The sequence below is a fragment of the Falco rusticolus genome, chromosome 8 (genome assembly GCF_015220075.1).
Source record: "Falco rusticolus isolate bFalRus1 chromosome 8, bFalRus1.pri, whole genome shotgun sequence".
In the NCBI taxonomy this organism is placed as follows: Eukaryota; Metazoa; Chordata; class Aves; order Falconiformes; family Falconidae; genus Falco; species Falco rusticolus.
The window spans coordinates 49,172,088-49,184,134 of record NC_051194.1 but is presented as its reverse complement, the minus strand read 5'-3'; the positions used below and the strand labels follow the sequence as shown (position 1 = coordinate 49,184,134).

The window sequence follows — 12,047 nt, the reverse complement described above, 5'->3', positions numbered from 1 at the left end:
TACCTTACCTTATCACAACGGATGGAATGATAACATTTATAAATAAAATATTGTCTTCTTTTGAAAGAGAAAGCTATTTATAAACACTGCAGGATAGGTTGTTGAGCCTCGCCCAACTAAATATAAGTCTGTATTTGAGTCCAAACCTGAACCAATCAATACCTCCTGCTGCTATTTTAAGTGCTGCCTGCTTCTCTGAGCAATGGGTGAAGGAGACAGGGATCAGAGAATTGCAGGAGCTATGCAAGGGGAAGTAAGAAAATGAAATCGGAGGAGCCGACAAAATTTTAACTCTTCCACAGATATCAGTGCACTGCCTGCTGTAGGCTTGGAAAATGATGGGAAGAGAGAAGAGTTTGCAATGGTTTTGTAGACCAGCAGCGATCTGCGGACCCAAAGCAATGCTGGATGAGGTGACCTGGTGGGGTCACCTTGGGCCAGGTTTACTATGATTTGCCAGTGCATGGTAGTAAGGCAGAGGGGAAACTTTCCTTTCCCAATTCCCTGCCTCAGGGAGAAGGGAGATCCAGCAAAGCCAGGACACAACACAGCTTTATACAGCTCTGGTTTGAAAGCAACAGTTCCTAAAAGGCTGTGCTACTGAACGTGGTGTGACAGTGTAAATGAAAACATTAACCTGGATGAGACAAAGAGTTTCAAAGGGGTTGTTACAACAGACAGACCTGCTTTAACAATAAATATATTAAAAAAAAAAAAGATTTCACTTACCTCTGCCTGTGAGATGTTTGTTCTCTTCTCATCTTTTTCTAAGGGAGGAAAAGATACAGAAAGAGAAAAGTTAGTACAAAAGCAATTCTCAGTGCTAACCCTTGCGACTCTGCCCTGACCCCTGCAGCACTACTGTAAATCAGAAATAATCCTGATTCACAGCTTTTCTTTCTCGCTTGTGTGTGTGTCAAAACCAGAAGCCCTGATCAGCATTTAGGCATAAGCACTGTGTCTAAAGCACGTAACTCCCAGTTTTGGGCTGTGAATTAACAGCAAGCGATGGAGTGCCTTTAGCAGCAGGTCCTTTGGCCAGGCTGCAGCAGGGCTCTGCGCAATCCAGCGGCCATCAGGGATCGTGGCTGCTTTGCCTGGGGACTGCACTTGCCTCTGTGGTCAGGAAAGGCTTGGTTGCCAAACGGTGTGCAGAAACTCACGCAAGGCTCCACTGGACTCAAATACTAATAATAACCTCACCTCAGTTAAGTTATGAGTATACTGATACTGGTAATGAAGAGCGCCTAACAGTAATATGTAAAATTAGCAAGCCAAAGCTTAAAAAGGACTAATCTTTCATCTTAAAAGTTTCATGACATTGCTGGACTGACAATTTTTCCTGGAACTTCTTACTTTTGTTGCCTTAATTTGCTTTGGACGATAGGCATGGCAGAAATGGTTAATACTAGAGATTTCTAATGAAAATAAGCATCTCTGAGAAGCTGTCTGAACAACTAAGTAAAATTGTGTGGAGCAGAAGAGGGTCAAAGATCTTCCTAACCACTGCACTTAACCAGTTTTTCCATGAGATTAAATTATTTTTCTACTGTTGTAGATGTGGTTAATGGACAGAAAGTGTCTGTCTTCTGATGATGATTTCCCAAATATTTGATGAAAATAATGTAGGATCTTTGATACACAGTAGTTTAGCGCTCTAAAATAAAATGCCGTTAAAACCAGAGACATCAATCTCTCACTCTACCAACACCACTTCTAAAATCTCCCACTTGCAGATATCACTGTGCCGTTTCCATTGAGGTGTGGCAGATCTGTGAATGTAGGTCTGAGGGAAGAACTAGGTCTAGGCAATATCACTTTATCTGACTTATTCTCTTGACATTGGCAGCTTGTAGTGTGCTGTGTGAGGGGATGAGCCAGTCCAGGCAGACGGATTGCATTTTCTATTGTTTTCTTTACCATTGTATCTGTGCATCTAGCAAACGTCAGTTGAATTACTTAATGGATTTTTTTCAATATATACATTTCCCACTACCTTTATATGAAAGACATTCAAATTACTTGTACTCGAGGTTCCAAAATGTAGCTGAAAACAGCACTGATTACTAAAGCGTGGCCCCACAGATACAGAATTAGACAGGACAATCGGAAAGCCAGTTCCTGCCATTGACATTTGTATGACCTTTTGTAAGGTGACTAATCTCTTCCTTGCCTTCCCTACCTGTAAATATCACCCTGCCTATTTAAGTATTAGCAGTGTCTATTCACCTTGTAAAGCATTTTGGGGTATCAGATTAAGCTGGCTAAATGTGTGCTTATTTATGTGCTAATAATCTTTCTTATTAACTGTATACCAAACCGACATGGACTTCGATGGTTCAACATTGGAAATTTTTTTAGCTCAGGATCCTGGATGTAGTTTGGAGGCTTAAATTTGAACAAATCAGGAACCTTCAGCAGAGAACAATGAAAAGTAAATTATGTCCCATTCCTTCCTGAAACACTAAACTTGCCCAGATTAAAAATATGTTTTGTAAACCCAAGCTGAGGCTTGCATAAGGAACAAAAGCTGCAGTCAGCAGCTTTGTTGGGTTTCAGGTCTTGTTCCTAAGGATGTGCACAATCTAACCCTTTGGGCTTGCACATTTACTGTTCTTAGTGGGTCGACATTAAACCTACCAGAAGTGGAAAGTTCCCAGCCTTTCCTTTCACCCAGCAGCCCTTGAATGACAGGCAACTTTGGGAACAAGAACTGGTCCTGTATGGGGTTAGAGAAATCATTCATATCCACAGGGCTGATGCTGCCAATGAATAGCATCAGCCAATGTGGAAATTTAAGAATGACTTACAAAATCACACAAACAAGGAGTTTTTCAAATCCAGTACACAGAAATAAATCTAAAGGAGCAAAAGAGACAAAATTGAGGCAGCAGACATGAAGTGTTTCAAGTGAGCTGTGAGATGAAGTGAAGGTAGAGCTGGTTGGAGGTGTGGTTTGGTCAATGGTACATTTTGACATGCATTTACTTTTGAGGACAGAAAGACCATTGCATGCTTATTTTTGACAGCCATTTTGATGGATAAGACTCAATGGAGAGTATAGATTTTTAACAAGAGGTGACAAGACATGGGAACAAGGGAAGCTGTGCCATAGATTGAGGCAGAGAGTAGAAAATGAATAAAAAACCACCCTCTTTCTGTAGAGGAGGAGGAAAAGATGAAAGGCAAGGGGGACAGAAGGAAGATGGAAGTGCCTGTGTGTAGCTGAGGTAGTAAGGAGAGACAGGAATGATGGGGTTGTAGCAGAAGTAAAAGGGGGAACGTAGTGGTGACAGTGAGCAGAGCTGGAGCTCAGTCAAGAGCCTGGGGAAATACTTCGAGCCATCTTGGTCTAACTGAAGGATTACATTAATAATTGTATGAACATTCTTCCTTGGACAAATCGTGTTTTCCCAGTAAATTATAATACTTTGAAAACAGTCAAAATAAATTCACGGAAGCATGTTCTTATAGCAGTCTTACTAAGAAAGCGTTTTTGTGAGAGTCACTGTGTATAGGAATCGATGCTCTCGCTACAACAGGTCAGTTCTGGCATCAAGAGATTCCACACAGAAAATCTCTGACAACAGAATTTATGACGAGAATGGAAGGCATAAGGAAAGAAAGAACATCATCAGCTACTGCAAATCAGACACATCCAGTGATCGAATTCAAACAAGCCACGCATTTCCCAGCCTTAAATCCCTCTCAGATCCATTGACAATTTTAAGTTGAATTTCTTTACTGAACTCTTTGAGCATAAATTCCTCTTGAGTAGTGTCAGGAAAAAATCATAAACTAAATCACAAAGATCAGACTTTGATATCACTTAGTTTACACAAGAGAATGAATCCCTGGTTTCTCAGCATCATTTAGTTCCCACTGACTACTGTGCAGTCAGGATTCTGCTCACAAAAAAAAAATAATCATAGTTATACAGAATGAGACATTTCCTTATCATGTTTATAACTAGGCAATTATATCATGGAGAATGTGAATTCAAGTCATCAGTCGTTTCTCTCTTACATGAAACAAACCCCAAGCTTTCAGTAGATAACTTGTCTCTACAGGTTTGCTCTCTTTTTGGGGTCAGGAGGGAAGGAGACTTTACTGATGCTCTATTTCCCCTCTCACAAATCACAACATTGCTCACAGAACATGATACGGCTGTATTATATTCTAAATCTCAACATAGGGGTTTTTTTCCAGTTTAACGTTCTTTGCTGCTCTAACCGGCTAACAGGAATCTAATTACTCAAGTAAGTTCTTGACAGTTTTTGTGGTTTTGTTTTGAAGTGGTATAATAGAAATCATTTGAAGAGCTGAGAAGAGATTTGTACATACCCAAGTTACTGGAAAGTTGAGGTATGTAAAAATCGGATTGGAGCTCTGTTTAGAGATTTTTTTGCACCTGTGCTGAGGAAAAATTAGTTGAGGGCTTTCCCCTGTGCTGGATGAATAACGTCTGAGGATAGTGTGACCCTGACCTCATGTAGGCTGGAGCAAAATAAACAGGGTTTCAGGCCTTAGTCAGTGTCATCAGGAAGAGAAACGGTCCATGTTCATCAATGAAAGGTTCAGCCTAAAGGGTATTTCCATCTGTCCAGATATGCACACAGACCTTCTCAAATTAAGCCTTACTTCTTTAAGGAGAGACACTTTTGAAAGCCCACCTACCTGCACAGAGCCCCTTTCAGCAATACAGCTCTGAGCTTAGTCTTTACCCAGGGCAAGATCTCATCCGCTCACCAGGAAACCTGCAAGATTTGGCCCAGATACATTGCTGAAATACAGAGGAAGAACTGCCAAGTGATTTGTCTCCCAAATGCTCTTGTTAGCAGAGCTCTTTTGAAGTTTTTTTAGCCCAGCCATCCAGCCATGCTGATACAACAAGCCAAGCTACCCCAAAGGTGTCATTACATGAGGTCAGAAAAGACCCAAGTGGAAGGAGGCTGGTTACAGCCAGGATGGCAACCGCTTGGTGCTGCTGATTGCTTTTGCTGAGCATCTCCACTGTTGTGCAGACGGCATGACCGTGCTGGGGGAAAGCCTTGTGGTCATTTTAGGGTAAAATCAAAGTTCATCTGCCTCTCTTCTCCCACTGGATAATGTTAATGCACTTGGAGCAGCTAGAAGGGCAAGAGGTGACCTATTTTAAAAGAGGTGGCCTCTGGTATCACCCATGGGATCTGCAGTGGAGTCATCCCGCAAAAGCTTATCTCATCCAGCTAAGTACCCTGCTTTCTTTCCCCCTGGCATGAGCAAATAAAAGCCTTTTCTGTAGGGTTTCAGTCAGGCACTGGAGGAACAGAACAGGTCAGACAGGCTGGCTTTTACACAAAAGAAACTCAGTAAGAGGCTGGTATAATTGTTGGAGAGAGTTTCTTGGAATTGTACTTGGGAAAAGAAAGCTGAGGAGTTTCAGATGAAAGTCACAAGGGGCTTTAGATTTGGTTAGTTTTTGTCATAGTGTCTAAATTTTCCCTTAAAAATAATAAACATAATACCCTTCGGTTGCTCAGATAGCGGAAATAGCCCACAAACCACATGCCTATAACAGGATTTAGGTAAAGAACGATTAAACAAGAATGGTTTGAATCTGAAAGAGATGAGCCTGAAGAGAGACTTTAAGGACACAATGTCACCATCAGTCTGGAGCTTTTTTATAATCCTGACCCCACCACTGAAAAAACAGTGCCCCCGGAGAGAGCAAAGTAGATGCACAGAAGCATGGACCCAGCCTTCCACGTGCAAACTTTAGTGCAGCACACCCCAAGCTAGCTGATGCTGCTATGAAATAGTTCAGCCAGTTTAATTTCATTTCATTAGTTTTGATGAAATATCTCCGTGGCCAAACAGTACTATGCCCATGTGTAAAGCTTTCTCTCCCAAAAATTGTGAAAGAAATGAACCAGTTGCTGACTTCTGATCAATATGTTCAGACGATGATGACATACAGTTGGAAAATGAAAATAATTTTCCTGGCTCTGGCTCTACTTAGCCATCTCCCATGATGAAGAGAAGGGTGGCTCTCTCCGCCTGCTGCAGGGTTGGGGGATGCTCGAGTGCTTTGGCAGCAGGCAGAGCTCTGCTCCCAGCCTTGGTGTGTGCTAACTGTGCAAAAAGGCAGATCACCTGCTTCAAAACCTTACATTTAAACAGCACAGACCCACACAGTTTCAGGAACTAAGAAAAGAAGTGGATAATTTTCCAAATAATTCTTCATTCTCCTGCAACTTAGTGGCGGACAAACCTGAAAATTTCTGAAAAATTTGTTTCAGTCATTTCACATTTTTATTTCTTCATCAGTAAGGATATTTTTAGGTCTACCAGCTTGCCTCACTGGTGTTTGACCACCACTGTTCATATTTGCCATTGGTACTTGTAAAACAAGCTCATTTAAATCTGATTTAAAAAATGACTGGCATAATGTTATTTGGTTTTTCTGCTACCAAAACTACTTTTTCTTTCCTCCAGAAGACAAGGGAAGATCAAAAAATATTTAACATTTTGCTTTTGCCAGTGTTCTAACTACGCATTGCCAGATGAGCTAGCATTGCATCGTTTTTTACTAAACCACTGCAGCAGGAAAAGGAAAAAAGCCCAAAAAGACAAAAATAGACAATGCTTATGTAGTGAATTATTTTACTTTTGCTTGCTGTTTTTTGTTCGCCTGTATCTCTCAATGAAAACTACAGGTATAAGTATAATTATATTTAATTACAAAAAAATATCCTGGTAAGCCCTCCTGGCAGGAGTATGTTTCTGAAAATCTTCATATTGCAAAAGGACCTCATTAAACTCCAGTATCCCAGCTGCTGCAGTAAACGTAGCTGGAAGGTCTGCTCCCCTCCTCAGTCAAATGCTGACAAGAGAGTGCATACATTGCAGTTCTGCTGCATCTCACACACTAATCAGCATCTAAATTACTACCTGGCCCTTTAGGGGACACTAATAACAAGGTTTGTATAGGAAGCATTAATTAAAACATTGAGGAGAGAGGAATTTGCTATATACACAAGCATTTGCATGCTTATTCTATCAGGTGTTTGCAGTTCAGGTGTGTAGCATGGGAGAGGTCCCACGTTACCCTGACAGAACCATCGCCAAGAGATTGCTCATCCCTCTGGCTCAGAGATCATAGAGTAGCTTTTCCCAACTAGCTCCTGAATGTAACCAGCTCTCTGTAGTTCCTTAAAATGCCACAGGCTGGATGAATCAGCTGTTTGGAGATTTAAAAATTTATTTCCAGGTAAATTAGCTTATTTCTATTTACATAGCTCTGTATTTCCCACCTTCAATATTCCAGTAACCATTACTAGTCCTGAGAGTAGGGGCAGCAATCCCCTTTGTTAGACCAAATCCTTCCTAAAGGTGCTCAAAGTCAGCCTGTAAATGAAAAGGATGATCATCCTTTTCCTCCCAACACACACAACAGCATCTGATCCAAACAGCATCCATAATCTCTGAACATCATACAGGCACTGTCTAAGGACCCACCTTCAACTACACAGCCATAAGAATATGAAATAAAACCACCTTTCACAAATCACACAGATCAAAATTTCTTTAAAGCATACATTCTGAGACCATGATTTGGTTTGGAAGAAACTGAAGAAATTACAAACCTCAAATGTGAATTCAAATGTGTTTGTTTACATCACATGAATCTCACAAGGGAATTACAGTGCCTGATTCACCACCTTGTTATTCCAGTTTCATGCCAGACGCATGGAAAACAGTCTAGTTCCACTGGCATTAAACTAGATTATAACAGTGATGGATCAGGTCTGCAGCTTTATTGCTGCATGTCATGAATTATTACAACAAGCACAAAAAATCATCCCTCTCATAAGCATTTTGTTTTCAACTTTTCATTCTGCCTTCCTCCTGTTAAATATAAGTATAAAACAAGTTCTAAACGAGTCCCATAAACCAAATATAGCTCTTAAAATATACATTGGAAAATAATTCAAATTTAATTCTTTATTTTCTCTCTTCTTATTAATAAGGACTGAGTTGCCTTTTTTTTTTTTCTGAGCTCTCAGATGAGACATTTTCTGGACCCAATATAAATCTCTTACTAGATTACCAGGAATGACTCCGGGATGAACATTTCATATAACATGCAGCCGACCGGTGTGGACTCATGGCATCAGAACCAGGAGGAACCTCTGGCCGGACCACAGGGCGTCACTGTGTGCAGAAGCTCCAGGTCAGGAACTGCCCCTGTGTTGCTTCAGAGTTGCTCTCTTAAATTAACTCATTCTAAAAGAATACCACGTGGTTACCAGCAAAGCACTGTGTTTCCAGCACAACATAGCCAGGTGAGCTTCACCACAAATCTGCACTGCCGGTCACACTCCCACCTTCTGCAAAAAGTTACTCTGCGGGTTCCCAGCTCAGTTGGGCATTAAGGGGAGCTGTGCAGTGCTCCAGGCAAAATGGGTCCCCCCTGCATGTGGGGGGCTGCTCAGGGCAACTATTGCGGCGAATCTATGGTCTGCATCAGCAAAACAAATCAGACAAACCAGAAGTTTTGAAGGAAGTGAAAGACAGAAAATCATTTCCCCGCTGACTTTATCAGGCCACAAGCAACAGGAAGTTTTGCCATTGGCTTGAAAATCAAGGTTTTATCCTAGATATATAGCATGAGTTTGAGGAAAAAAGAAAAAAAAAAAAGAAGAGGAAAAAGGCAAACTACTTTCTCATCTAATTCTCATCTAATGAACTAGTTCTAGAGTTAGTGCAACTGGGAAATAACTTCACCCCTATGTAAACTGGCTTAGTCAGAACTCTTGCTCATTATCTAAACTAAGTAATGACACATTAACATTCACTGCATCTTTGAAAATCCAAGTTAGTTCGTTCCGTTAAGTAAAAGTGAGACAAACCAAAGAAAACTACTGTGATCAGTGATGTGAAATCCTTGTCCTAATGGGAAAGTTGATGGCAATGGCAAACTCAAGTCTCAAAATGTGCAAAGTGAGACTTAAACAATATGTGATCTACATATGACCCTCTTTTATGCACATCTATTTAGGATGACTCAAATCTTTCCTTTAAATTGAGAAGTTCCTTACTGTTGAAGCAAATAAATGTAAACCAAGGTGACACTGATTTCCCGGCACAAGCCAGAAGGCGAACCCAACAGCCAGCATTTCAGGGTGCCCCTGGCGGTGCTGGAGGCCCAAACTGAACCACAAGAAGACCTTGGAAAAACAGACTTTCACAGAGATATGGAAGAACCAAAGGGCAAGGACTGGCAAACAGACCTAAAAGCACAATGTGGTGTCTTGAAGTACCCAACTGTGTAGAAGGAGAGCTCACCTCATTGTAAGGTTACATTGACACCGGGTCTATATAGATGTCAGTAAAGATTACATCTTTGCTGCACGGAGTAAGGGCAGTTTCCACACTCACAGCATAATCCCACCTGGCCTGAAACCTGACAGTGAAAGAAAAGACTCACACAAAGGCAAGAGTAGGGCAGTGGAGGTAAAGACAGCTTTTGAGAGGTTAGAGGAGGGCCAGAGCTGTTGCGCGACTGCCAGCAAATAAACAGATTCAAAGAGCAGAAAGGTGCCACTGAAATGAATGTGTCCAAGCAAAACATACTGCCAGACTACTAAAGTTTTGCAAATAACGGCTACTGTTTTACCAAATGTTACCAAAGCACAAGCACAAAAACTTCCCAAATAGTTTTGTCCATTTACTTTGTCCATAGACTCAAACAGTCATTCATAAGAATGTTTTAGTTTGTGAAAAGACTTAATGTGTTCATTAAGTATTTTCAAACACAGAAAGCAGCAAAGTACTTTGAGAAGACAGTTACCTAGAGTTGTGAACTCATCAGTAATACTGAATAGTGATAGTAACGTGTTCTTTGCCAGCTGCTTGCCTGCTTTATATTCAGTCTGTGTTCAAATGACATATTGAAGAGGTGGAAGACTTAAATACAACCGAGGCATAGATGATGAAGAAAAATCCATGGTTACCAGCAATATAATACTAGCTGATCCCCTGATATACATTTAAACCATTTCCTAATAGTTTCATATGCAGGAATCAGTTGTGATGGAAAACGGCTCAGAACTGACCCACCAACGGCGACCTTTGCATGAGAGTTACAGCTGCAATAGCTATCAGGGCAAGCGCTTCCTTTCTCGGCTGCGAGCTGCAGCAGCATTCTAAGCTTTAAAATAAAAACCACCAGCAGCAGCCAAAACTCAGTCAAACATTTCTTAGCATGCTATAGCTCATAAAGCCAGTAAAGAAAAGATCGTAGCTGAACAGTTGTGCATTGTACATTCTGGAAAGTGACATTTGCCAGGGGAGAAGAAAACAAATATAAAACAATAAAATTCTTCCTTACCCAGTGATTATTATTGCTGCCTTTGCAGTTTCCTTCCTTTTGGAAATAATACCTCAAGGATTTCAGTAAAAATGTGTTGTAAAGCTAGTCCTGGCCAACTGCTTCTGCTTACTTGTGGTTAGAATGCACATGATAGGGCTCCTCACATACACGTTTCATTTTATGCATGAATCAGGTGAGCTACTAATAATAGTATTTCTCCAGGTTTAAGACCTTTTTTACAAAAAGAAGATGCAAATACCAATTTTGTAAATTCATTATTTGGTTTTCTAAGTTTTCAAAGAGTCAGCAGAATGAGGTTCCATAATCTCGTTCTCACTATCAGCGTGACTAGGTGGGATGGAAAAGACAAGGCAATCATTGTTAACCCAGGCTAAACCAGCCGTAATTTCCAAAGACATTTTTCAGAATTTCTACTAACCTTACTACACACCAGGGACAGAGGGGACCCTGGGCTTCATTTTATACATCTCCATCTGTGCTGTCACAACCAGAAACACCTCACTGTGATTCCTGTAGCAAGAGCTGTTCCACGCCCTCCTATGGGATATGCTGTACACATTAAAGCCTAAGTCACACACCAGCATCAGCATTTTAGGAGGCTTGAAAGCACATTTCTAAACAATTACAGCCCTGCTGTCTACTTACCGTATTTCAAAAACAGACAGTAAAACCTAATGTTGATCTGGATGAAAAATTCTGGATTTTTCCTTGAACATCTATTCCTTGAACAGAAAATTCTTTTTTCTCCCCTACCCCCAAACAGTTTTTTAGTTCATCAGTACAGCTCCACTTCAAAGAGAAAAGGTTATCAAATGTCACTCAGCAATACAAACATGTTGCATTCAGAGCAGCTGGGCTTGCAAGTTAAACAGGTCACTGATTCTGTTGCTGTCCTGCAGATCCTAATGTAACAGGGAGAAGGTGGAGCAAGTGCTGCAGCTACGTGGTAGCAGATCCCAGAGATGCTACTGTTTGGTGGCGGTGGAAGAAAGAGCAGGAAAGGTTCGCTCAGATCTTTGCTTTCTGCCACTGCCTGGGAACAGCTATGGCAGGGAACTTCAGAAAGACTTGAAGGGCATAGTATCACCACAAGCCACTGAGCGGTGGAGGCTCCGTGCTGAAATGTTTAGGCTGTCGGGGATGTCTGGGTAACAGGATAAGCAGTACTGTAGGATGCAATAAAGCTCACTGCTTTACTGAACTTTGTATCTGCCCTGCTGAAGCTCATTTTCTGCCCATTGTGACTCTTCTCTGCTTGTCATATCAGAACGAAGGATGTGGCCCCGGGTGAAAAACACAGCCTTTAAAATGCACATTTGTCCACTTAGTGCTGCTACCTCGGTAAGTGTGGTTTAGCTCCACAAGACAAATAACACCAAGACATTAATTCTCTGTGGTACGTCTGCATCTCAGGTATCCCAGTGAAAACATGAACAAAGAGTGAACATGTAACTGCTTCGTTCTGCTGCTATGATATCCTCTTGATCCTCCAGTAAAGTCATTTGAGAAAAAATACTAGAAGGGGTGATTACAGATACAGACACGAGTAGCATTTTCAGGGGGACAAGGGGAAAACAGAGCTCTTTCCAACAGACACATCGCTTCATTCTACCCTAGAATTGCTTTGGTGACTGTAAAAGGGGCTTGGCTGGCCCAGCTGATCTTGCTT

At 41.3% G+C, this 12,047-nt stretch overlaps 1 protein-coding gene across 1 annotated transcript in view; it reads right to left on the bottom strand.

The window, feature by feature from the left end:
• Window positions 1-12,047, bottom strand: part of PPP1R1C (protein phosphatase 1 regulatory inhibitor subunit 1C) — a 53,426-nt gene that overhangs the window by 30,600 nt on the left and 10,779 nt on the right. Inside the window, exon 3 of the mRNA XM_037398204.1 lies at window positions 730-767. Within this exon, the coding sequence (XP_037254101.1) occupies window positions 730-767 (38 nt within the window). The remainder of the gene's footprint in view (window positions 1-729; window positions 768-12,047) is intronic.